We start from the raw sequence: 27,115 nt of genomic DNA on the forward strand, positions 1-27,115 counted from the left end.
AGTTTATGTGTTAGATTATATCCCCCTTTTCCTACATTATCTTAAGGCAGATTTCATGGGGTTCACCCCTTCCTCCCCATCCCATGCCCCTGTGAGATATGCTAGGCTGAAAAAGAAAAACTGGTCCAAAATCATCCAGCGAGCTTTGGAAGTTGAGGGTGGATTTGCACTTGGATCTCCCCAGTCATATTCCAACACTGTAACTAAACCACACTTTCAGTAGACAATAATGTAGTTATATTCACAATAATAGTCCTTCTTGTCCTAGTGGAAAACCACATTTCCAAGCTATCCTCTGCTTCTGTTCTTGGCATATCATGGATTAGCTGCTGCTTCTCCTATTTACTGACTACCTTTCAATACAATATTTGTAACTAGAGCCTCAGCTTATTAGGGTGGGATAAATTGATATGTCTCAAGCATATATTCATTCATCTGATACCAACATATGTGCTGCCTCTTTAGAAAGCATATGGCCTTTAGAGTGCCTGTTTATGTTGCCTGAAACTATGTACAATGTATGTTCAGAGATTTCAAAACATTTCTATATGCAATATTGATCCAGAATGGTCTTTTCTATTCTGGAGTAACACCAATATTTTAGCAGTCCCCTACATGTACAGTTGCACCCAGCTAAATACTGGACCATACTGTGTAGCAATATATTTAAGCTAGATATTCAGAGTTTTTGCATAACTTTTGCTACAAATATAAAAGTTTCACTGGCTAATAGCAAAATCATTACATTTGGTGCTGAACAGTTTTTTAATTGTTTTAAAATGCTCTTGGTTAAGAAGAAAAGGTAAATCAGGTGGGCCATTATCAAATGTAGTACCTCTTGAGGAATTTGTAGCATGATTAATATAACTGAGTACATAAATGCTCAGCATGAACTCCTAAATTGCTAAAATGAAGACAAAAATGGGTAACCAGATTAGATCTCATTTAGCATTACAGTTAAGTGAAAATAAAGCAGAGCACTACTGGGCAGAGAATTGGATTCTGTGCTGAATATTGATTGTAGTTGTACAAAAATCATTACGTAGCAGATAAAGTTCTAGGGAAAATAATATATACAGTATCACAGTGCGTTCTAACAAGAATCTTCAGTCAAATTACACGTGCACAATCCGTAGTCATTTTTTTTATGTGCTAATTATCTGCCTTAATAATTCCTGAAATTTAGGGCATAACTAATTGTGACTCAAGAGATTCATGGTCAGGTCTCCTGAGTCATAATAACAAACAAAACAAAACAACTGTAGCAGCTATTTGATGTGAAGGGGAAGAGAGTATCAGGAGAGCATCATATCTACATAAATAAGAAATGAATAATATACATTTTGTTTCCTTCTCCCAATAGGGTTAATTCCTTTTTTAAGCATCATAGCACAGATCTAACTTTTTACAGTTTATTTTAAATTATTGGATTATTTTAAAAGAAATCATAGGCGATCCAATCCCGGATATTCTCTGTCACATACAGTCCTCCCTAAAAATTAAAGTAGCCTGAAACAATAAGGATACAATTTCTTTATTTCCAATCTCTTCTGAAACAAACCCAAATTCTTAAGTAACTAAAATACCCATACATTTCTGAAAATATGGCTATTACATGGAATGCTGCTGTGCTTACTCTCCTTTTATTTGCATTACTGATGCATACACAGATATAAATCTTCTCCAGACTTCTCTCTGAATGCATGGGAATGGTGGAGAGAAAAAGTTGGGGTTGGGATGCAGACTCCATTCTCTAATCCAGGGTTCCTCAACCTTGGCAACTTTAAGATGGGTGGACTTCAACTCCCAGAATTCCCCAGCCAGGCTGGGGAAAGTTGCCAAGGTTGAGGAACCCTGCTCTAATCAGCTTGAAGCTTTCCGTGCATTTGGCTAAATGGTTGAAGAAAAGATGTAAGCATATACAATACTGATAATTTGAATACACATGAATGCAAAATACGTGTTGAATTTAATGAATGATCGTCCCTCAAGAGAACCAACGTTCTTTTGATATTGGATCTCAGTCCTACATGTTAGGATAGCCTCATGTTTTACTTCATTCCTTTAAAGGTGCCATGCAGATGCCTCATGTATAAGGGGCGCATAAGACATTATAAGAGCATATCAAAGAAGATGGCTACTAGAGGTGGGAGCTTTGCCCATTTAAAAGATGTGTGCCAAGGCACAAAATACCAGATTACTGGAAAGCAAGTTGATGAGGTTGTGACATACCACTGTTTAACCCCCAGGTACTCACTGTGAACCTGCAGATTTCCTTGGGCATGTGGACATGGTTATCAAAAACACTGGACTACCACACTCCACCATGATTTTCTCCCTATAGAGTGCCTATAGAGTGCATATGGGCTCAGAGGACTATTTGGAAATAAAAATGAAGCTTTATTTGTTGCATCGCTTTGCAGCATGCCAGGTTCAGTTCAAACCTCCTTTAAAAATATAAAACAAAAAACAAAACAAAATCCTCTGCAAATGTAAGAAACAGAACAGGGAAAGGACCTGGCAAAGTATCCGTGGAAACTTTGTGCCTACGGGCATCTCATTGATCAGTTAGGCCTGCAGCATATAGTTGCTTGGCTTTGCGTTAAATATACACAGGTCCAGTAATTTATTCTTTCAGATATTACAGGATACCTATAATTCCTCATGCTATTTATGGAATCTTACACTGGAAGCAAAAAATTAATCTGGAGTGGTAGGGGAAGATTCATATTTTGTTCTTTGAGAAGCAACATGCACTTTGCTAAATGTTCCTTGGATCCAAATACAAAATGACCTTTTCAGTGATCATCCTTTTTCTCTTTTTGATTTGTTCTGGGGAAATTGCAAGCACCTGGTATTTGGTTTCCAAAATTGACCTTTTGATACTGTTTGGATGGGATTGTAGTGTACAAAACTGGGCAAAGAACAAGCATGCACTTTATTTTAAAGTGCATTTTAGCTATTGCTTATTGAATTATGCTTTGTTTAATTTTTTGTATCACTTTGTATAAAACCAGGATGAAAGTACATGAAATTCTTTGTCTCTCCTGTGGTAAACTGTAATAAACTACTTTCGTCATCTACATCTTTTCTCAAGAGACATAGAAGAGTTGTTTGGTAGGGCTTAGAAAAAGAATGTTTCAAATAAAGTTCCAAAAATTATCTTTCTTTAAAACTGGAATCAAAGATCGGTCATTTTATATATGCCTATTGGAACAATTGTGAAGCTGCTAGTCTAAAAGCTTCATATATAAAGGCTGCATTTACCCATAAAGCCAAACCATACCTCAGGTTACAAGAATGAATCACAGTGTGCTTCAGACTTATATACTCCTCTGTCTTATATTATAGCCATAAAGTAGAGTTCAGAAACTATTGTTTTGGCTTTAATTTAAGACAGTTTATCATGTCAGCTAAACTCAGAAAATCTGTAATTTGTTCCAAATTATTGGTTGTGAAACCATCTTATTTTAACTAACCATACCGAACATTAATATTAACTATAGGCATCAGTTACTATAATAAGCTGCAGTTCATCTAACATGAAAGTAGAATCTTCTGATCTGTTTGTGGTTGCACAGGAGGAGAGAGGACCACAGAATGTGCAAGTGCAGGGATCATGAAGCCTTATTCCCTTAGTTTACTGCTACCTGTAATGCTGCCACATTGTTTTCTGTGTAAAAGTCAAACTATATTATCTTTGCCAGCTTAGAATGAAACATAATTCAAGTAGAGTTAGAACATCTAATTGTCATAGAATAATGAATGAACATGCATCACTTTAACCTTTTTACTAAGGAGCATTAACTTAATAGCTTAAAAAATGAATGTATCCTTGCTGGGTGTGTCTTATTTAGACAGATTAACCCAACAAACTAAACACATATTATCATTTGGCTTGATATTTTCAAGTGATTAGTATGAATATCCCTTTATCAGTTGGGTTGCTTCTTAGATTGTTGAAATATATTTGGTTAAGCCAGGTCTTTAGTTGGCAGAGTACACTTGGTTAACCCATTTAATCCTGAGATTTATGAGTTAATAAAACATTCAGAAGTTTGGGCCCTTAATGTATGAAATCTTAATGCTAAGAATAATTTCATATATTTCCCAGCTTTGTCAGTTTTAAAACCTGTTTGTAATAAAGCTGTTTTGTGGTATATTGTCAGTCCCATAAAGACATACAAGGGAAATTCTCTGCTTGCGCTTAGAACTTTTTGCTTCGAAGTGCTTCTTCACTTAGAGGAGCAACAGGCAAGTTCAAAGTGAATGGCAGAAAAAGCATTCAGTCTCCTGATAACATATTTACAACTGCAGTGTTAAAGAAAGTAGCTGTTTCTTGCCAATATATTGATTAAGCTTGAAGGTCAAAAACAGAATTTTAAAAAATCGATTCTTCCACTGAAAATAGTGGTCCAGTGAGGGGAAGGTATGGCAGATTTAAATCCTAAAATTTATCCTTAAGACTGGGTTGAAAATTCTCCAGTGAGAATTTTAATCCAAATGGGCATGAGGGTAGAGTGGCAATTTTAGAGTGCCAGTGGATCTTTTTCCAGTGACCACTGACTGCTGGCCATCACTTATATGAGAGTGCCCCAGCAACTGTGCTACATCAATGCATAATATTAGCAGATAAATTATGGGAAAGAAAAATAGCCTGAACTCTCCAGTGGCCACTGGGAAGAGCTCTGCCATCTCCTTGTTAATAATAGAGCTGCCAGCTGTCATCCATTCTGTCCTAGAATTGAAGAAATACAGTGGTACCTCGGGATACGAACGCCTCTACTAACGGACGTTTCGGGTTACAACCAGCTTCGGCAGGAAAAATTTACCTCGGGTTATGAACTCGCCTCTAGTTACGAACCGGATCTGCGGCCGTTTTCCCTGCTGCCACGCGGTCGCGGCTTCCTGTGGGCGAGGTCGCGGTAGCAAGGAGACGTTTGGTGAGGCTTGTGGTGTGTTTTGCGGTGTTTTGCGAAGGTTTTTGCTGTGCGTGTTAGCATGGCTCCAAAGAAAATGCAGAGCAGGCTTGGCGGGAGTAAGGCTCTGAAGAGAAAATTGCCTCGGGTTGCGACCAAATTCGGGCGGAGGGCGGAACGGATTAACCGGATTTACATTGAACCCTATGGGGAAATTTGCCTCGGGTTGCGACCAAATTCGGAGGGCGGAACGGATTAACCGGATTTACATTGAACCCTATGGGAAACTTTACCTCGACTTGAGACCAACTCGAGTTGCAACCAGAGTCACGGAACGGATTAAGTTCGTATCCCGAGGTACCACTGTACCTTTCACATTTTTGCCACGTCAAATGGGATGCAAAAATGTGGGAGCCACTTTAGGTCAGTTCTGTGAGATTTATATTTTTCCTGAATAAGACAGTGTTACTGCCTTGGAAGAAAATTTGCTGGAAATTTCTGGTCTGATGAAAGGGGCATGTCTCTTTTCCATCATATTATCTGATATTTCTTCTGGAAGAGATTCAAGATAACTTACATCATTGAGAAATAACTTAGTCCATGTATTGTTTGAGACACAAGTGGTAATATTTAGTTAATTTCTGGGAAGCCCCACAGTTTCACTATAGTTCACTAACTAGATGTGACTATTTCTAGATATCAGTTGATGTTGAATCAAAGCAAGTTATCATGTTGAAGACTCAGTGGTATGCTATTGAAGTCCAAGAGATTACTGTTGCCTTTTTTCATTGATGGTAGGTTTTATTTCAGAAGTACAGTGGAACCTCGGGTTACGAACGCTTCTGTTCACGAACTTTTCGGGTGACGACCAGCTCCGGCCACAAAATTTTGCTTCGGTTCGCGAACTCCGCCTCGGGTCACAAACAGGATCCGAGGCCATTTTCCCTCCCGTGACATGGTCCGCGGCCATTTCCCCGCCCATGACACGTGGTCCGCGGCCATTTTTCCACCCGACACGTGGTCCGCAGCCATTTTCCGCCTCTGACACGTGGTCCACGGCCATTTTTCCACCCCTGACACGTGGTCCACGGCCATTTTCCGCCCCTGACACGTAGTCGTAGGGAGGGGGACTCTCCCTCCTAGCAATAGCCACCTCCCTGTCCTCCACGCCAGAACGGATTAACAGTAATTACATTGAACCTTATGGGAAAATTTGCTTCGGGTCGCGGAACGAATTAAGTTCGTGAACCGAGGTTCCACTGTATTTTTCAAGTTGTTAATTTGACTATAGAAATATGAAAATGATTTTAAATTAATTTCTTGTTATTTTTAAAATGGGAAATGGAATTCATGAGCAATGGAATAAATGATCTAGGATGTCAAAAATGTTTGTTTTAGGAAAAGTGTTATAAAATTACGTATCATTTCTGAAATAATAAAAACTTCACAATCATTTTCTGACATGGTCACATCTGTAAAGATGCTTAACAATGTGCAATTATACCAGTTCAAAGATGTATTGTGATGGTAAAAGTGTCAGTTTTCATGTGGCAGAGATAGGTTGTAGCTTCTGTAAAACAAAACAAACATATAATTAACCATTCTCATTGCTATACGAGGATTTACTGGGATTTAGTTTATAGGCTCAATGTATTAGTAGTTAGACAAAATGCCTTTAAAGAAAAATAATAGCCAGCAATTTTTCAACCAAATAAGACCTCATCTGTATAGTTAAGATCGCATTAAGATTATGTTCAGTTTCTGGCTATGTAAGCAGGATTGCACAGCTGTTCCACTTGCAGTTGGCTGGGTTGCCCCCCTTCACCCCATGTCTGGAAATAGGCAATTTTCTGTATTAAGAGTTCACTATAAGCCAGCCAAAGTCATTCTGCTATCTCAACCAGCTGCACTACATTGTCTGAGAGATTCTGGCTTCAATACTGCCATGGATTAAGTTGTAAATGCTGTGCTCGGTTCATATTGAGTTTTCCTACAAGTGATCCCAAGGTCCCTATATGTATTTTTTTTTTATAAAAAAAAGATAAGATTCAGATCTAGCATTTATATAGAAGCTACAAAATCAATGGCAAAGTATAGATATTTGTCTCCCATTGTTTTTAGTTATCCAGTGTGTGATTGTTACAGATGGCTTTTCACATCAGGGCAGCTTGTGTGAAACATTTGTGCATGCATATATGAGCATCTTTCACATTATTTTGGCACATCAACCTATTGCAGGATTATCAGTGATTCTGTGACATATGGATTGTGATGAATGTGGGACAACTGTTCAGACTGATTTTTTTGCCCCTGTTTTTTTAGCGTAATCATCTACACTTCACCACATAGTGGCCTTAAACTTGCTAGGATCGTCATTGCTCAGTGAATTTCAGCTGAACTCTGAGAGTGTTGTACTGATTGTGTATCTTCCTCAGTGAAATTTTGTTCTCCCACTCACTGTGTATTTAAAAAATGTTCTGATGTAGATAACAGGAACACTGTTTAAGAAAGCTGTTACATTAATAAACTTTGACCTTTTCTAAATTATTGTTTGGTTTATTGTTACACTAAAAGCTAAAGCTCATTCATTAAAGCATTAAGTATATTGGAACTGTATTTTAGAAATAGCATACTCAATAAATGATTGCTTTTAGTTAGTAACCTTTTTCTTCATGGCCACATTTATTGTAAAACATTGCAGTCTCTTTTTCTCTGTTCTTATTCTAGCCCGTTCTCCCCAAACATAGTCCTGAATACAGAGTGAAAGAGCCAATTTTTTTCCTACATACCTATGGTAGAAAGTTTATTGGTAACTGACTCATCCTCATCTAGTTACATTTTTTAAAACCTACTATAAATAGAGCAAGTCATAAAGATGCACACAGATACATCTTTATATCTATGTTTTTAGAATATACCCTTCTGAATGAGAGTTGATTTCATAGATTTAAATGAATAAGAAAATAGAATTCTAGAGCACACCGTCTTTTCCTACTTGAAGAGTTAATGATATTGAATACATTGATGACCTGCAGAATTAGTCTTTTCATCTATTTGCTTTAGATACTTATTAAATTGAATTATCCAAAATTTCTGATCTAGGATAATCATGGATAATCATCATCATCCACCACAGGTCCTATTTCCCAGGTGGATAATTGAGTTAGTTCACTACAATGATAGCAACATAGGAATATAAACAACAAAAATTTTGTAGTACCTTATTTTGATTATAATGAATGGTTATCATCTAGAAAATCTTATGCCAAAATAAAGTGCCACAAAACTTTGTTATTTATATTTCCTATACTGTTCAGACTGAAACAACCATATAACCTTTTGTTAATTCAGGTATATCATGAAATATTGGTATATCTAGTAATTCTGGTATACTGTATCTGGTTAATTCTGGTATATCATGAAATATTCAAATACTGAATCTCCAGTCAAAAATCCTTTTTAATAATACATTGCTTTGGCAACTTTTTAAGGATTTAAATAATCTTCAATGATTTAGTTTCCATCTTGTCATATAATTAAAATTCTAATAAAATCACCTCTGGGCTGCATCATAGAAGTAATCTGAGCTGATTTTGGCTATTGTGAAGTGGAGTAAAAACAGGATATAGACATCTGGTTTGGGAGAGTCTAGTACAATTATCTAACATCCACACAAATGTTAAGGGATCTATCATTTGTGAATTATGTCCATTACAGGTATAGGTTAGCATGTAAACACTTTCAATAATGATGACTAGCTTCAGGCAAGATTTCAAGGATGATTTTTTTCATTGTACAGGTAATCTTCACTTACTTACAGTAATTGAGACCGGAATTTCCATTGTTAAGTGATGAAGTCATAAAGGGTGGTCATGTGACCACACTGCTTAGTGACAGCAGTTCTGGCTGTCTCTGATTACCATTTTTAAGTGAATCACCATGGGTTGTTAAGTGAAGACTTCATGGAAGTTAAGTCACAGCTAGAACAAAAAATGCAATAGCAAAGGTCTTATTTTAGAATTTATGGCCCCTAGCAGTGTTTGAATGGTCTCATTTGTAGCAATGGCAGCTTTTGGATCACCTTTTAAAATTTTTATTAAAATAAACTCATATACAAACATGAAAAGAACAAAAACAGGATAATATATCCTACAAATATAGCACAACAACCATGTTTCTATAAAAGGGAAAGGAATTGATTATTACAGTATCTCCCTCATTAAACGACCCAACAAATTGAGCTATAAATCACCAGGGATCACAAGGGGGTTGAATATTCCCAGCTTCACTATTAAAGAAGTTGAAATCTTCAACCATATTAAAGAAAAGTTATCTTTATAATTATTATTTCTGCTCCCTTACATGATTGGTTAATCGCTCAGCCAGGGCCAAACTTCATACCTTCTTATACCACAAACTGATCGAAAATCCTACTGCATTCTTCATGAGCGGGCTATAAATTGATGGGAGGCTGTCAGGGGATATGTCAATAACTCTTTATGTGATGATTATATGCAAGTCCTCAGAAACTGATAACAAAGCCAATGGTGGGCTTTTGTGGGTGATTTTGAAAGCAGGCCACATACAAAATGTATTTATAGTACTCCGCTTGGAAATTCTCCACTGCCATGTTAGCTGCAATATTTCTGCTACAGTCACAACCTGCAGTCCAGAATATCTACAAATTGTGTACCTTTATCCTGCAAGAATATGTTTAACTACATCAAGGACAAAACTGTCCTGTCCAAATCCCAGCAGAATACAGATCCTGCTATGTATGTTGGAACTACTATTTATTAAGATAACTCAGAATCAGTATAAAAACCATGAGGTCCTGGGCTACTACATGCAAAGCAACTTCTGCATGCATATTAAATTCTCCTGAAGTCTGCTAGTAAAAGATGGGGTGAACAATTTTAACAAGGAGGAGTGATTTCATCAATATAATGGCAGGAGTTCTATTATCCCCTTGTGGTAAGTGATGCCGAGGACCAGGAAGGGGCTCTTCCTCCAGAATAAATAGAGGAGGTGGTAGCTCTGCTTTTTAGTTTAATCAACTCAGTCCCCTAATTAGATCCCAGAATGTTTGAATGAGGGTCATCAGGAGGAGAAGCTGCCCTCTTCTGAATCCCAATTCACATCTGCTGGAGCTAGTGAACCACAGGAACCAGCAGACAAGAAATCACCAACAAACTGAGCACACTATAAGTCCAGTGGTAGCTTAATATGAAAGCATTTAACGTTTGAACTTAAAAACTATACTGTGCTGCCTGCAGTCACAGCAATGCACAGGTCAGAACAGCGACAGACACTGCACATCTTTACACTGCAGAAAGGCTTAAATGTTTGCTTGGGCATCATCCAAGTATATTTCCCATTACTGCCAGCAGTAAATAACATGATTGTAACTGCATAATGACCCACAGGGCAGGCTCACACAGCAGATGAACTCAACAGGAATATCATCCAATGTGGAAATCTGATTAGTTGGGCATCAATCATGGCTTTATGGCAGTGTTGTCCAAACTTGGCCACTTTAAGATGAGTGGACTTCAACTCCCAGAATTCCCCAGCCAGCATGTTGGAGTTGAAGTCCACTCATCTTAAAGTGGCCAAGTTTGGACAACATTGCTGTATGGTCATAGACAATGAAGGCAACCCAACAGACACCAGTTTGCCATCAACAACAATTCACAGAAACTGTATGGCCTACATTTGAAAGGGTTAGCACCAAGAATATCATAGCCAGCACTGAGTTCTGAGAAAAAGTACTCTGGATGCTCTTGTGACTTTTATTATTGACATTCTGGAGTGCATTTTAAAACTCTGAATATTCCATTCAGGATTGTTTTGTGAGCATTATTATTATTATTATTATTATTATTACATTTGATTTATTGTCCGCCCATCTCCCCCCAATGGGGAACTCTGGGCGGCTCACAAAGTACATATAATGCAATTATACAATTAATTACACTGTGTGACCGGCAGGGGTTGCTAGGGGGTCATCCGGGCTTTTCCTCCTCCGTAGATCTTCCTCGCCACTCGCCGCTCATGCCGGCTGCATTCCGAGTTTGGCCAGCACCGGTATTTTGCTCCCCTGCGCAGCACCGCCGGTTCCTCCCATCTAAACGGGAGTACCCATTTATCTACTCGCAAGTGGAATAGCTTTTGAATTGCTGGGTGAGCAAGGAGCTAGGACAAGGGACAGGAGCTCACCCTGTCCTGCGGAGCTGGGCTTGAACCGCTGGAGACCCAATCATTTCTGACCGGCAACTCCCACATCATTAAGCCCTTTCTCTTGTCCTGTCCTGTTTGCAATTCAAGTCTGAATTGTGGCTAATTCTTGTCCTTTTTTAAAATAGAATTTCTATTGAAGAAATTTTTAACAAGATAAAAACAATACAAATATTAGAAAAGGAACAAAGAAAATTAGGAAAAATAGTGAAGAAGTAAGAAAGACAATAGAAATAGAAATAGAAAAGATCATAAAGAAGTAGCTTCTGATCTTTTTGACACCAGTTATAAATGCATTTATATTTTACCCTCTCTTTCTAAGGTTACATCATAATTTCCTTCTTTTCATAAGCTACCCTTTCTAATCTTCCAATCCATAAATCACAAGTTTGTTTTTCCCTTTTTTCAGCCAAAAGTCCATAAGAGGTTTTCAGTCACTAATAAATGTAGTTGTTCTTTCTCTAATCAAACAAGTTAATTCTGCCATCTCTGCTAGTTCTGTCATCTTCACCAACCATTCGTCCATTGTGGGTATTTCAGAGTCTTTCCATTTTTGTGCATATAATAGTGTCACAGCAGTAATAATATGTAAAAATAATCTTCCATTCTTATTTTTGTAATTGTCCATTAATCACAGCAGGAAAAGTTCTGGTTTCAGCTGAATGTTGAACTTTAAAATTCTTTGTATCATTATATGTATTTGAATCCAGAAATGTATAGCTTTTTTACAAGTCTACCAGGCATGATAAAATGAGCCTTCATGTTGTCCACATTTCCAACATAAATTTGAAGTACCTTTAAACATTCTAGACAATTTTTCTTGAGTCATATACCCAACAGTACATCATTTTATGACAATTCTCTTTTAAGTTATAGCATAATATAAATTTCAGTCATTTTAACCACATATTTTCCCATTGTTCCATAGTATGTTGTGTCCAAAGTTCTCAGCCCATTTTATCATATAGTCTTTCACTTGTTCTTCTTCTGTTTCAAATTTCAATAAAAGTTTATACATTTTAGCAATTACATGTTCATCATTTGTGTATAGTTCAACTTCAAATTCTATCTTCTGCTGCTCAAGTCCAAATGTCCTATTATCTACCTTAAATCTTTGTTGTAACTGCATATGAAAACCATTGAAAACTAAATCCCTCTGCAGCCAATTGCTCTCTTGATTTCATTCTCCATGTTCCTGTTCTAACAACTCTCGATAAGTTTTTCTTTACCTTCTGTTTCTTTCCTGTAAAATGCTTTTTGTGCTGAGACCCGTAAAGGAATTTTTGTGCAGTCTGTTCCATATTCTCAATATGGCACTTCTAATATAATGATTCTTAAAATCTGCATTAATCTTAACATTACCATGCCATAGAAAACCATACCATCCAAACCTCAGATCGTGCCCTTCTAATTATAAAATCCTCTTATTTCTCAGCAAAACCCATTCTTTCATCCAGACTAAGCAGAAATATAATTTCATTCAGACTAAGCAGAAATACAATTTCAAACCAGGCAGCCCCAATCCTCTTCATTCCTTGTGGGACATTCTTGTCCTGAGCAAAACTATTCACAGCGCTTTCTGATTTCATAGGAGTACTGTATTGACATATTCTATTTATTCATGCAAGAACTATAATAAAATAGCAGGCAGGCAGCAAGTGACTTTCTTTTAAAGTTATTTGACAATAAAAGAATTAACAAACCAGATAGGAATGGGAATTCATGGTATGAATTAACTTTGTGTCTGTGTTGATTGTGGCTTTAGCTTGTTGGCTTCTGAATGTTCCATCTTGCCAAAAAAATTGATGAGAAAGATTAGTTCTTTCATTCTCTTTTCCTTTCTCTTTCTCTTGCTGTAATGGATTGGCTGGATGCCCCAGGAATTTATTTAAAGAAATAAAAATGACTCCTGTTCCTTTTGTTGAGAATCTAGAGAACTTCCAAATGATCGCCAGCTTTACCTCATTGGCCATAGTTATTTTTGCACTGCTATACAGTGCCTAACAACTGTGACCACCTTCCCTTGGTCAGCTAGTGCTCCTTCCTACCAGCCAGCAAGATAGCACCAAAATGAGTAGATAACCAGTACCCCATTCTCACACTTGACTGTTATGTCTTTGCAGCAACAAAATAAGGGAGAAGAAAGTAAACTAGTCCATGATGGCAAGCTACAAAGCCACTCCTTCCTTTGATGGGGAAGGATGGTGGGGCGGGGGGGGGGGAACTAAACTGCCTCAAAAGAGGAGAATCCTGTAGATGGGAAGAAGGTGGGAAGCTCTCTTGACTTGCAGCTGCAGAAGAAGCACCTTGAAACTATCACTTCTGTTGGAGTAGGAGTAGATCTGATTAACCTGTGGAATTAATATGCTTAATGTTTAGATAGTCCAAAACTTCTTGCATGTGAAAAGGACCTATGCTGCATTTTCAACAATCCAGTACTTTCCTATACGTTTTTTTTAAAAATGCCCTTCTCTAATCTTTTGCATCACAAGGCCACAAAAAAATGTGCAAAACGTGGAAATGAGGTGTAAGTTCTGAGTTCCCACTGTTTCCTGGATTCAAACTACTTGAAACATTTCAATTTTTTTTCCTGCAGAACACTGAATATTTGATTTGTTTTGTGGCTTGTTCCATCAGAAAGCAGGTTTGTTCTGAAGCAAAATATTTTCCATTTTTTCTGCGCCCTTCCAACTCCTTCTCCAACATCCTTCAGTGTATTTGAGAAAACCAAATATGCAAGAATAGAGTATATTAAGATACTCATCTCTGTCTTCCAAGCATTCAGAGTTGTTCCCTGCCCCTTTATGAGTTGTCACATTAAGCCTGAAGAATAGTATTGGCAGTAATAACATTAGAAATATATAGTATATACTTAATAGTATTCAGTACCTTGTGCCTAAGAGCTCAGTGTAATTATTTATCAGTTTGGATTGAGGTACAGCCCACACATCAAAGCCAGGAAATATATTGTCCAAATAAGTCTTAGCCAGTAGCGTAAGTACAGCTCTTTGGACCCAAAGCAATCTCTCAGATGGTCCCTCAAGAATAAGAGAGTTCAGGTGATGAGACGTGGATGGCAATTGGGAAGAGCAGAAGACAAGGAAGAGGAGTATCCCATGGCCATTTCCCCGCTGCTGCCACAATGGACCCAAATGCCCTAAGGATCTCTCCTCTTTACAATCACCTCCCATTCAGAATATAGGCACAGATGCACAGGAGAAGAAGGAGATGGTGCAACAACAGCATCCTTCTGTCCCTCACTCCTTCTTCCTCCTATGCTGCCTTTACTGCCACTGCTCTTATGGCCTCAGATAACCATTTTATTTCCCTTTAAGATTGAAGACAAGGACAGCCTAAGTCCCTTGTGCCTATAGGCCCCAAAGCAGCCCGTTTTCCTGCCTTCAGTGTTTGGCAATTTATTCCAAATGCAGCCAAATCCAGTTCGTATGAAAAAGCAAGCAACTAAGCTTAATTGGGCAACTAATTTGATTTAAATATTTAATATTGCCTTTATTAGTTTTTCAAATGCAGAGAAGTAAGATTTGTATTATTTAGTGCTGCTCATCATTTTTATTTGCTCTGGTTTAATTAGTATTATTGTTAGAGGTTGAAAGGAAAATATAAATTAACTCAGAAGGGTGTACATTGTGGCTCACTGAATATTTTGTGATATCAGTGGACTTTTTTTAACAATCTGTGACTAGTGTAGGTCTTTAAGTTCCACAGTTGCACTGGCACCTGTGTAATAATGTTCTCTGATACTGAGACATTATTCTTCATGTTTAAGTAATCAGAGAAGGGACTGTACTTAAGCATCTGTAGACATTGTTACTAATAACTCCATCTGACTATGGTACAAATACACAGGGAATACGAAGGCTGAAACTCAGGATGGATTCACTGAGTTTGTTCCATGAAATAAGATTTCAGGTCATACTGTCTTGCTACCATTTTTCACATGTGTTCTTTGTTTAGAAATATGCCATATGTATGTGTGTGAGAAAGATTTTGATAATTATGCAATATGATATATGTGCTTTTTCTAACTTATACAGAACTAGGTAATTGGTAATGACAAGATACACTGGTTGCTGGCTAACTTTATAAATATTAACTTGTACTTAATGTATTTCTTCACTCTGAAGCATTTACACCCAAGGTAGCCATACTGAAATGGCTTTGACTTTCTTGTAACAGAGTTCAAATTCTACAGCAAAGACAGATGCAGATTAAATGTGATTTTAGGAGAGCACCGAAATAATATCTGAGAAAATAAAGTTTGACAGAGTAATTAGCAGAGCAAAAGAAAGTGATCACAATTTATTTTGATTAAAAAATAAACTTTCAAAAATTTTCATATGTGAGCAAGGTTCCTTTTTCAGACAATCATTCTGACTCTTGATGTTGACCTTATTGCATTGTATCAGTGTTATTAAGTGGCCAAATATTGTCACACAGGATTTCTGTCAGCTATAAGGTTGGGGATTTGTAACAGTAGAGAAGTAGAACTGTATTAGATCTATGATGCTTTCCATACTGTCCATGCTGTCTTCTCCTTGACTTCACTGTAGTTTCTTTTGCTGCTACACAATTTATTTGTCATCTTCTGCTCTTCTAATTCCTATTCTACAACTAAAATATCAAGTATCTTCTAGACAAATCACATGGAGGGAGGGAGAAGTTTTTTAGCATCATTCCTTTAATGAACCTCGTAACAGGTTTCAGTGGAAAAAAATAAAATAAAAATCAAACACCGTTCGAAGCCATGGTTCTTGATAATTCTGCTATATAAATATGGAGAGTAAATAGATGGATACGTGTGAGTGGGCATGGAACAGTAAGAGTTAGTGCATATTTTAAGGAGAAATAACACCTTCAACATGGCTATCACTTTTCCCCTTTTTCTCTTTTAAGTTTTTTTTCAAGTGAAAATGAAGGTGAGACACTAGTGCTTTTAAGAAAAAGAAGTAAGTTTTAACCATACTGAGAACTAGCTGTTTTCAGCCTGTGCTCCTGATAGCTTATCTCTAAGAAATGTGTCCAGTACTAAAAATAATAAAAACAACCCAACCCAGCCCCTAGTTGATCTAATGGTATGGAACCCAAGGAAACCCATCAAAACTTGATGTTGCCCGTGTGACTCTATAAAACAAACAACAAACATTTCTGGCTTTATTATATTCTTCCCCAAGAGTAGAAAACCACATTATCACACTACTGAACTCCTTTGGAATATAGTTCAGAAGCTCCACTCTTCCCATCAGTGGATCAATGTTAAATGAATAATTGATTGACTCTACTAAATATTCTATTTTAAATATATTTTACTAACATAGGGTTTTTTTTCCCCTCTCCCCTTAGCAACTTTTGCGAGAGCGACAGCAGATGGCCAGCCGTCCCTTTGCTTCTGTGGATGTAGCACTCGAAGTAGGAGCTGAGCAAACAGACTTTCTACGAGGTCCATTAGAGGTAGGCACTGTGCCGCTGACTAGGGACCATTTCAATTTGCATATTTATATTGCTAGTCTCATCTGCATCTGCTTCTGAAACTAAGAAGAGCATGATTACCTGTAGCCAACCAGTTGAAGCTACATATGTTGTGTCATTTTCAAGGCTCATCATTTCAGTAGTATAACATGAGCAGTAACAAAAGCCACTGGAGGATCCATTAGCTTAGCCTGGAATGACAATCTGCTCACCTGGCAACCCTTTTCTGGCAGACAACTGATAGATGCATGTATTAAACAAGCCTTGTGTTTGGTCTTCTGAGTATACTGTGCCCCCTGGTTAACAGTTCATATCTGTCTTAATTTACTAAGATTGTATTTTAAAATGAGCTTTGCTTTGCATCGCATTTCTTTATTCTGATTTTATAAATGAAGTTTGGAGAGATACTGTGTATGGAATATGCTATTTTTGTGACTAATGGATACATTATAACATTTTTATTGTAAAGGCAGCACTCTGAAAAAGAAATTATAAAACACTACACAATGTAATATGGCACAGGAATAGTGTAATAATGCATGAAATAGATTCTGGAAGCATCACCTAAAAAATAAAAAGAGAGCTGCAAATAAAGGATGATAATGACTGCCTGACATTAACTAGGACCAGCTTTTTCTTCCCTCTTATTCCCATAGTTCTGTACCTTTAGCTACCATAGTGTATGTATGATCATTAATGTGTCTTTTCTACAAAAATGTTAGTTCTGACATTTTTCCAAATTATAAAGTAACTTGTATTATTTCTGTCATTTCTTATACTTAACTTGAGGTCTTTTTCATATGGGAAACAAGCAAGAACATGGATGATTAGAAAAAAATAAAAGCATGACCTCTTGCTTGGATACTGTTGGATATTTCTCATTAGAGCCATAATTCCCTCTCTCACAGCTTAGAGAAACAGCACACTGGACACTATATGTCCTTAGATGGTACAAGTTACTCAAACTGAAAGCTTGATTAATGAGATAGGATAAGCATGTGAGACTTCCCAGTCCTATTTATAAGTGTAGGAATCAAAAGAAATCCTACATGCATGTTCTACACCCAAATTAGCAGATTATTTGCTCCCAGAAGAGATACAAACTGTAAAGATACCTAATTCGCCTTGCCTGTATTTGCTTTTCTTTTAGCACTACATGACCACTTAAGTAGTATGTGACCACTTACACAAGTAGTACATGACCACTTAAGTAGTGGAGTGTTCAGCAATAAATCAGGGATAAGTGAACCTCCAGATGTATTAGAATTTAACGAGTCTGAGCTAGTTTAGGAAATAGTCAAGGATTATGATTGTGATCTGAAATATCTAGCGGGCACCATACTGCCTTCTCTTGCCTCAAGAGCTCAAGCAAGCAAATTGGCATGAGTATGAGTTAAGGAGCATTCTGGGTATCAGAAATTAGGTAACAAATATTAATATAGGTAGGTTTTATCTCTGTAAAATTATGATGGATGTGCTGGCTGTGGAACAGAATTACACTGACTAAATAACAAAATATTTTGATTTGAATCTATTTGAGTAGCAGTGGTTTCCTTTCTTAAAGAAGGTGATTAAGATCCTCAGCAAGATCCTCATGCATTCCCACAGCACATTTATTGGGCTTAAGTGGGGCACACTGAAGGATAAATCAGCAGGCTTAGTCTGGGTCTCCTCTTATCCATGGATTAGCAAAAAATGTACAGTAAGAAGAGGGAGCAAGAGAGAGAGGAGGCTTAGGAAAAAGTAGTCATCTTCTCCTTATAAAATACCACATGGAAGGGAACAAAGAAACCATGTTTTATTTCTATTGAAGTATTTTAAAACAAGGAAGCAGCCAAGGCTGTGTAGTATAGATGGGCATGTATCCATGGGCCTGGGGTTGAGAAAAGGAGAGGAACTGTTGGAGTTGTAGTGTTCCCAGAGGACATCTTTTTAGGGCCTTTGAATGACAGAGCAGAGCTCCTGCTCTTATTATTTATTTAATTAAATATTAGAAATAAACATCAAAAGTTAATTGCTGCCATTTTCTATGACATGATTATTTAGAAACCAATTGATATAGCAACAGAACATTTTAATTGTATATTTTTAAAGTTCTTATTAATCCCCCTTCCCCAATTCTGATAATTTTATTAATGTTTATTAGTGTTCACTGCATGGCTTTGTTCAGCTTCCCCTGATAATACATATATGGAGCGTGGATACTATTTAACATTTCTATGAAAGGATTGCAATCTGCAGGAATTAAAGTGCATTGCCCTAAATATTTAGTAAATGTGGTGCACTGTATTGATTGTTCTGTGATGTCTACTACATGGAGCTCAGTACAAAGAAAAAGCACTGTATGATCAAATTAAATTACCAGTCTGTTCTGAACTTATAAAAGAAAAGTAATAAAAATCACACTTCCTCTAAATTGTCACAGTTCTTCTTAGCCCATATAGTTGCATTATAATTATTTATCTGAAAATTCTGCAATAAAGGAGGCCATTTCCTTACTATTTTATTTTTACATTTTTATTTTATTACATTTGTGATGTGATTTATTGGAAACAACCCTTCATATAATAATTCCTCCATTTATTTATTGGGAAGTGGATTCCATCCAGTAGTCCTAATCATGTTGTTTTAACTACTGTGCTCCTCAGTGAGTATGCCTGTTAGTTGATATCACTAGAATGGATGCATATGTGTGACTGGCAGAGCACCGTGGCTATTCAGTCTATTGGAATAAAGATAATCTTTTTTCCATCCCATTTATACTGGTGGAATAGAATCTTCTATTTATTTCTAATGGTAATGAAATCATAATTTCTTTCCAACTTCTTTAGCCAATCTTCTTTGTTCTATTTGATTGAAGGCTGATTTTGGATCAGTTTTAATCTCAGAACCACTATTTTATTGTGTTGCAATAGTTCTGTCACATCTGAATATGTGAGTTTGACCTGTGCATCTTTTAGATAAATGTGGTGTCAGAATAATCACTATACCCATTGTGTTACAAGTCTTCTACTAAGCTTGTTAGTATAAATGCATTAACACCCCTCATGAAGTTTTAGAATGGGATATTTCAATAGTTTCAACAGAACTTTTAATGCTTGGGACCGTTATTTATTTATTTATTGCCTCTGAGAGCTGCAGGGAGCATGGTGAGGTCACTGCTGGGGTGGACTGAAATTTTGGGGATTTGGGAGGATTATGGGGATATTCCAGTGTAAATAAGTATATTAAACCTAGTGGAAGTTGATTATCATTGTTTTTGGGTTTTTTTGTTTTTTTTTACCTATCCACCTCCAAAGAGCAAAAATCACACTAAACTGACAATTTGGGAAGTTTGAGAGCCACAAACATGGGGCTGGATGACACCTGTGGCCCAGGTTTATCTCCCTTTAACTGGGGTGATTGTATATGTTCAGCAGTGACCTTTTAGCTTCCCTGGTTTACCTAATATTGGTCATGCAGGGCATCCAAGGAATGGAATATATTATTGTAATAATGTAAATATAACAATGAAATTTATGGGCTTAGAGAAAACATTTTGAATATTTGAGTGGTACAAATTTATTTCCACACTCTCTTCTAGAAACCAGTTCATGTTCGCTGTAAATAATTACATTATATATATTCTGCATATAGACTTTTGAGCAGGATATTATAGTGGGACTGGAATGTGGGAACTCAGTGACAGATTAGGATAATTAATTAATGCATTTGTAGTTATGCTTGTTTTATTCCTTCTTAATTTTTATATGATTCCTTACATTTACATGCTCTGCTGCCTTTTCTGAAGGCTGCTTTAGGACAGACTTTATGGGGATATAAATGATTAAAAATAGACTGTTAAGTTGGAGGAAGAGAAGAAGTTTTAATTAAATTTAAGAGACAGGAATAAAAAAAGAGGTAGAAGAGATAGTTAGGATACAGTAGGGGCAAGATATTTCAACTAAGTGTTTGGTGAAGGGATAAATCTATTATTTTATTACTTAGATTTATATCCTTTCTCCAGAAACTCAAAGTTTACACAGAGGTTTCACTTTTGTTTCATCCCCACAACTACTATGGGATGAAGGTTGGCCTGAAAAAAAGTGACTGGCCCAAAGTCCCATACTAAGTTTCCAGAGCTAAGGATGGACTGAGGTCTCCTCACTTTTAGTCCAACACCTTTAACTATACACACTTGGTATAAGGTGGCCATATGAGAGATGAAATATTTCACATCTATAGGCAACTACATATAAATTCAGGTCCTATATTCACTACCAGTGTTGTAAGATACTGATGTAAGCTTGTGTGATTCAGCCCTGACTCAATTCAAACTGGAGACCTGAGAGTCAAAAAGGCATGATTCAGTTTGAGTTTGTGATTCAGGATTCCTGGGCAACCCAGTTTAAGCCATTTCAAGATTTGATTTACTAAAAAATGTATGTAGGCTATAACGGGGAAGCTTTAAAATGCTTGAAGCTGCTGCATTTTTTTGGAAGTATGGATGAGCATAGGAAAACAGATCCTTTCAGTGACACTAACCTTGCCAAGTTTCAAGTGGATACATTCAAACATTTTACCATAGTACATTTTCAAAATATTCCCATTGCAACTGTTTTAGAAGGGTAGAAGAAAAAATGACACATCAGCCTCCAAAATTTTTACTAAAGAACCTATAGAAAGATTGGCTGAGCCCAGTCTAGAAAGTGTCCTACTTCAATTTAAAAATGCAAATTATCCAAAAAAAATTTAAGTTCTTACCTTTCTATTTCTTTTTCTTGTTCCAAGTTGAACAGTCTTTGAAGAATGACCATTGACTTTCCTTTGTGAAGTGGTGTACCTATGCTATCTCTGATTACTGGGATTTCTGGAATAGGAGGAGGGCTGGCAGAGGGCATCCTGCACTTTTGGTGGTTAGAGGTTACAAAGCAGGAATCATCTTCTTCCTGCTGCAAGTAATCTCATGCAGTGCTGCCTGCATGCTTCTTAGATGAGGGCGTGGATTCTGCATCTTCCTCCTCTAGTTAGACGAAAGGAAAGTTCAGAGGGGAATGGATCATGAGATCCTCTTCACTTCCCAAGCGTTTTGTTCTCCATTTCTACCATATCTTCCTCCCTCTGTTCTACAAAACTTGCTGCCATTGCCACAGAGAAATTTACCAAGCTGCTACCTTTGGGTCTTTCCTCTGTTGTAGCTGACACAGGAGCTGTCTCTACCTGCACCACACTGATACCTGCCACATGAGGATAGAGTGCACTAGAGCTCACTTCTATTTTTCTCCTCCTACCAGAACGTGCACCATGATCACAGCCACACTTTATTTTATTGATATTTATTTTAATTAACTTAATAAAATAGTGTATTAAACTATTTGAATCATTCAATTAAACCTCAGAGATGTATATGTGCTATTATTATTGTTTATAGCAATAAACAACTGCTGTGATAAAAATATTATATTCTCTGTAGAGTAGCATAATCCCAAACATAGTCTTAGATCCCTTGGAGAAGCGGTCCACAGAGGAATGTTTAAAATTATTGGGCTGAGGGGGTGGGGTGGGGTGGGAAGAATTAAAGGAGTATGAAAGGAACAGACACAGAAAGACTAACGGGATTAGATCATAGACAAATAGCATTGTAATATATGGATTTGGGAAGGATCACACACAAGAACAAAAGAACATGGTGTAAGAGTGAGAGCTAGCTCTAGATTCTGTTTCTCTCTCCTTAAAAGCAATAAGCTGCAGATCCCATGCATAATGCAATAAGACAAGGCTAGACAAAACAGCTCTGAGTGGGACACTTTAATGAGTGGATAAAACTCACTGGTGAACCAAGGGTATCTGAACCAAGTGGAGCAGTCACAAAAATGGTGAACTCTGCTTCAGGACTTCCCAACATCAGCCTTGATCCTTACATACATACATACAGTACATACAAATAATGTTAGAAGAAAAATGTTACATACAAAAAATGTTAGAAGAAAAGGCATCAAAATAAATTATTTTGACAGTGAGACACTCTTTTTTTTAGATTTTTTTATCTCACCTTTATTATTTTTTATAAATAACTCAAGGCAGCAAACATACCTAATACTCCTTTCTCCCCCTGTTTTCCCCACAACAACAACCCTGAGAGAGAGTGACTGGCCCAAAGTCACTCAGCTGGCTTTCATGCCTAAGGTGGGACTAGAACTCACAGTCTCCTGGTTTCTAGCCTGGTGCCTTAACCTAGTGTGTCTACATGTGAGCAAGTAACATAAAGAGAGAGAACTCTTGATGGGGAGAAGAAACGTTTTTTGTGTATATGTTGCTATGCATATGTGAAAGCTGTTGCTGCAGAAAGGCGAAGAGAGGCTAAAATCTTCAGGACAGTGGAATGGAACCTGAAAGGAGTAGCTGTGTTAGAAGCAGATGCTGCTAAGCTTTGGTGAGCAGGGCAGTGACTGTGTGCAGCTAGAAAAGTCCCACACTGTAACTGGGAAAAGAAGGGGCATTGCTATGATATAGCTGGAAAACTAGATTGTAGCTTGAAAAAAATATTAAAGACTTACATTTAGAAGTTAAGCAGATAAGAATAGGACTCAGGTAGTTAGAAATTATGAAAGAGATAGAATAGAAATCAGGGAAATAGAACAGAGTTTAGAAGATAGCCTATAAAAATAGGAGACATGGAATAGAGAAACTCATTGTACATAACAAAGCGGCATTAGTAGTAGAATTTATTAGTCATTTGACCATATCAAAGAACAAAGTGGTAGGTGGCCTTTGGTTTGTAATATAGTTTTTATTAAAGGAAAAAAAAACTTTCCAAAAGGGCTATGTGTGTGCATTGTGCTTGAAGTCTACACTATTTCTGAATCCATGGCATTTCAAAAGGTCTGCTTGCTGGCTTATTTTTCCCCCTTTTTGTGATTCCTAAACAGATCAGATCAGATCAGATCAGGTCAGGTCAGGTCAGGTCAGGTCAGGTCAGGTCTTCCCTTCCCTTCCCTTCCCTTCCCTTCCCTTCCCTTCCCTTCCCTTCCCTTCCCTTCCCTTCCCTTCCCTTCCCTTCCCTTCCCTTCTCTTCCCTTCCCTTCCCTTCCCTTCGGATCATCCCCATCCAGTTTTGTTCCCCACCTATCCCATCACATCTCCATGCAGCTATCTCTTCCTTTTGCCTCATCTCCATCCTATGTTTTTCTTCTTTACTCTTATTTCTGCTGGAAGGAGAGAGGGGAACATGTCTCTCTGTGCACATATTTTCATGCTTTTGTGTATGTGGGAGGGAATAGTTGGTATATTCAGTTGTAATTTTATTAAAAAATTACATTATTGTACAATTAATGTTAATCAGTCATTCATTCCATCAATACTTTCTTTTCCTAATTCTGGTGTGCCCTTTGTTTAGAATGTGGTTTTAGCACATATGTACATAGTCTGTGTGATAGATACACATATATGCATGCAGAAGTGTGTCATATGCACATTTATTGGGAAAGGGAAAATTACTGTTTTGGGCTAGTCTTGACAACGGCGATTTGACAGGGTGGAGAAGCCAAGCATTATATAGTATTTTTGTCTATTTTTATTTTTTCTTTGCTTCTGTCAATTCTTCCTTTGGGGAGGAGATATTTTAAATTAGGGATCGTCCTCTCCTGTAATACTATTGTTCTCCAGATGTGTAAAATACATTGTATTACTGCTGTCATAAGGCAAGGATCAAGCATTTGCATAGGGGTTAGCTTGAACCCAAGCTTTTGTGCTATTACTGCAATGTGCCATAAATGGCTGCTGAGAACTAAGGGTGATTTATTAAAAATACAATAAGAACCAGTACTTGACTTTTCTGCATTCAATTAATTGACGTTTACACTAACCAGCTGGTTTTCAGTTTTCTCTTGCCATTAATGTAGCTGGACTTTTAAAAACTTGCTTTGTGTACAATAGCTTTTGCTGGGCTTATTTTCTTTTTAATTTAAATAATACAATGAGCAATTTTAGAATCTGCAGTCCAAGCATACTTGATTATTTTGTGCAAAATGAAACTGGTATGTATGCTTGATCAGCAGTATACTTTCCCTGCTCGCTTAATAGGAAAAGATCTGTACAAACTGGAAGTGCATTCTTTCAACCCCTTTTTCACAGATCATTTAATCAGTCTGTTTCACAGATCTTTTATCACAGTTGTTCTCATACATAAAGCACTATGTTGCCAAATTAGTACTGTGTAACTTCACTGAAAGCTGTAACTATTTCTGATAGAAACGTAAACATGACACTTATCCAAACGGTAATGGGCATAAACAATTAAGTATTCTTTTGTAAAATCCACTGAATCAGCTTTATACAATAGGAATATTTCAGGAATATAGCTTCTAATTATGTTGTAAGTTGAATAAAACTTGCAGAAATAATATTGCTATCAAATTCTCTTTATTCCTAAAGGATATAGAAGGAGTGAACAAGGTAGCCTTCCTCCTTTTGTTTCTAAAAGCATTCTACTTCTGGAGATCTCTTATAGGATTTTGGAATAACATTTCAAGTCCAATATGTGTGTTATTATTTAGTTATTATTTCAATTTCGAGGCCGCCTGACTACAGTAACTCATGGGCAGCCTACAATTTAAAAATTTGAAGAAATTTAAAACATATAACAAATTTAAAACATATAACAAAGAAAAAGAATGTAGCTGACCAGAAAACAGAACCAAAAACCATAGGGCCTTGACCACCATCCTAGCCCAAGACCTGTGAGAACAACCATGTCTTTAACAAGTTGTGGAAAGTCAAAAGGGTATGAAAAGTCAAAAGGATGGGAATATGCTTCTCTGGTGTAAAATCATTCCACAGGCAGGAATCATCACTGAAAAGGCACACTGCCAGGTCCCACAAGGTGACATTGCTTAATTGACAGGAGCTGGAGTGTGTCTCCTCTAGGTGACCTCACTGGACATGTGAATACATGAAGGTAGACAGTCCCTCCTCAAGTAACCAGGCCCTATGCCATGAAGGGCTTTATAGATGATAATCAGCACCTTGAATTGTACCCAGGAGCCACCCAGGTTGCAAGATCAGGCCACTGTATCATTACATTCTATAGTGGACCCAAGATTCTTGCCATCTGTCAACATCTTATTTCTCATGTCGAATGGATGCTACTATGGACCTGGTCAATGTATGGTTTCTTGCCTTAAGCCAGACAGATTCTGTTAGCTGTTATAACCAAAGAAAGACACATCCCTCTAAAACAGACTTCAGTATTTGCATAGTTCTTGCTGTTTCTTCCCTGCCCTGCACAGCAGACCCCAAAATTTCAATTGTAAAGCTGTTGACCATAGAGGAATAATATTTATGAATATTTATATTTTACTATTAGCATTTATTGAGTAAATCCATCTAATGTATTATGAGGAGCAGACAGTCTATACAGCAATAATAAGAAAGGCAAATGACAAGATATTTTTTCTTGTGTATTTACTAATTTATTTTATACATTTATAATATACTTTTCTAAAATTTGTATGGCACACATGCAAAAAAAAGCATGTTCATAACATCTTCTGGCATTTTTTTTTTCCAAAATCCTGTAAGATGCTGTATGTTTCAAATGAGGGTATTCATCATTTTCCTGCTACAGAACATGAGTGTTTCATACTCCTTCATACCTGGTTACAGTGCAAGACCTCCACTTACACTGTAGTGGCACCTTGTCGTCTCTCTGAAGTTTTAGATGTAATGTCTTGCCAAGTATCTCTGACTAGATACTGATATCTATTGCTCCACTTATTTCTTCTTTTTGCCTAAGCTTAAGTCTCACCCTAGTAGCACCACTATGATTCTATTATTCCTTGGATTGGGACTCTGATTCTGGTCCCTCTGACCAGCCTTGATTACACTGATATGGACAATTATCCTCCCTCTAATCCCTTGGATCTTGTTCTGCTTGTCCAGTTCAGCTTTGCATTGTCACCCAACAATCATGAGGAAATCCCTACTATGGTCTGTTTTCTGCTATACAAAAACATTAGGCCAGTCTTCTTGTTTGGGCTCTGAATGCTTTATCTGAATATTCATAGCCAGGATTAGGACATCTTCAATCAATATAACCTATCTACTCCTTGGCCACATGTGGATAAATTATTTGTGGCTCTCTTCCATGGAAATAGTCGACATTTAGTCATCAGTAATTGTTCTACTTGCAGCAGCTGCACATTTAGATTCATTTGGAGTCCCAAGGTTCTCAGTGTCTAGATCTGTAAATAGGGCACTTTATATATAATATTCTCTTCCTACACATAACCTTGGAAGGTAGGGTAAATTGGATCATAGGATCATCGAATTCTACAATTCGATGATCCTATGATCCAATTTACCCTACCTTCCAAGGTTATGTGTAAGAAGAGAATGTTATATATAAAGTGCCCTATTGGGCACTGGAAGGGATCACAAAGATCATCTAATTCAACCCTCTGCTATGTGTGCAAAAAAATCAATTAAGCTAGCCA

General features: G+C 37.2%; 1 protein-coding gene across 1 annotated transcript in view; it reads left to right on the forward strand.

Moving 5' to 3' along the window:
• Positions 1 to 27,115, forward strand: part of ATRNL1 (attractin like 1) — a 578,187-nt gene that overhangs the window by 367,299 nt on the left and 183,773 nt on the right. Inside the window, exon 27 of the mRNA XM_088131807.1 lies at positions 16,518 to 16,625. Within this exon, the coding sequence (XP_087987933.1) occupies positions 16,518 to 16,625 (108 nt within the window). The remainder of the gene's footprint in view (positions 1 to 16,517; positions 16,626 to 27,115) is intronic.

Source organism: Python bivittatus, unplaced genomic scaffold, assembly GCF_059951505.1.
Source record: "Python bivittatus isolate LINGU-HERP-01145 unplaced genomic scaffold, Pbiv_v1 ctg000980_np1212, whole genome shotgun sequence".
In the NCBI taxonomy this organism is placed as follows: Eukaryota; Metazoa; Chordata; class Lepidosauria; order Squamata; family Pythonidae; genus Python; species Python bivittatus.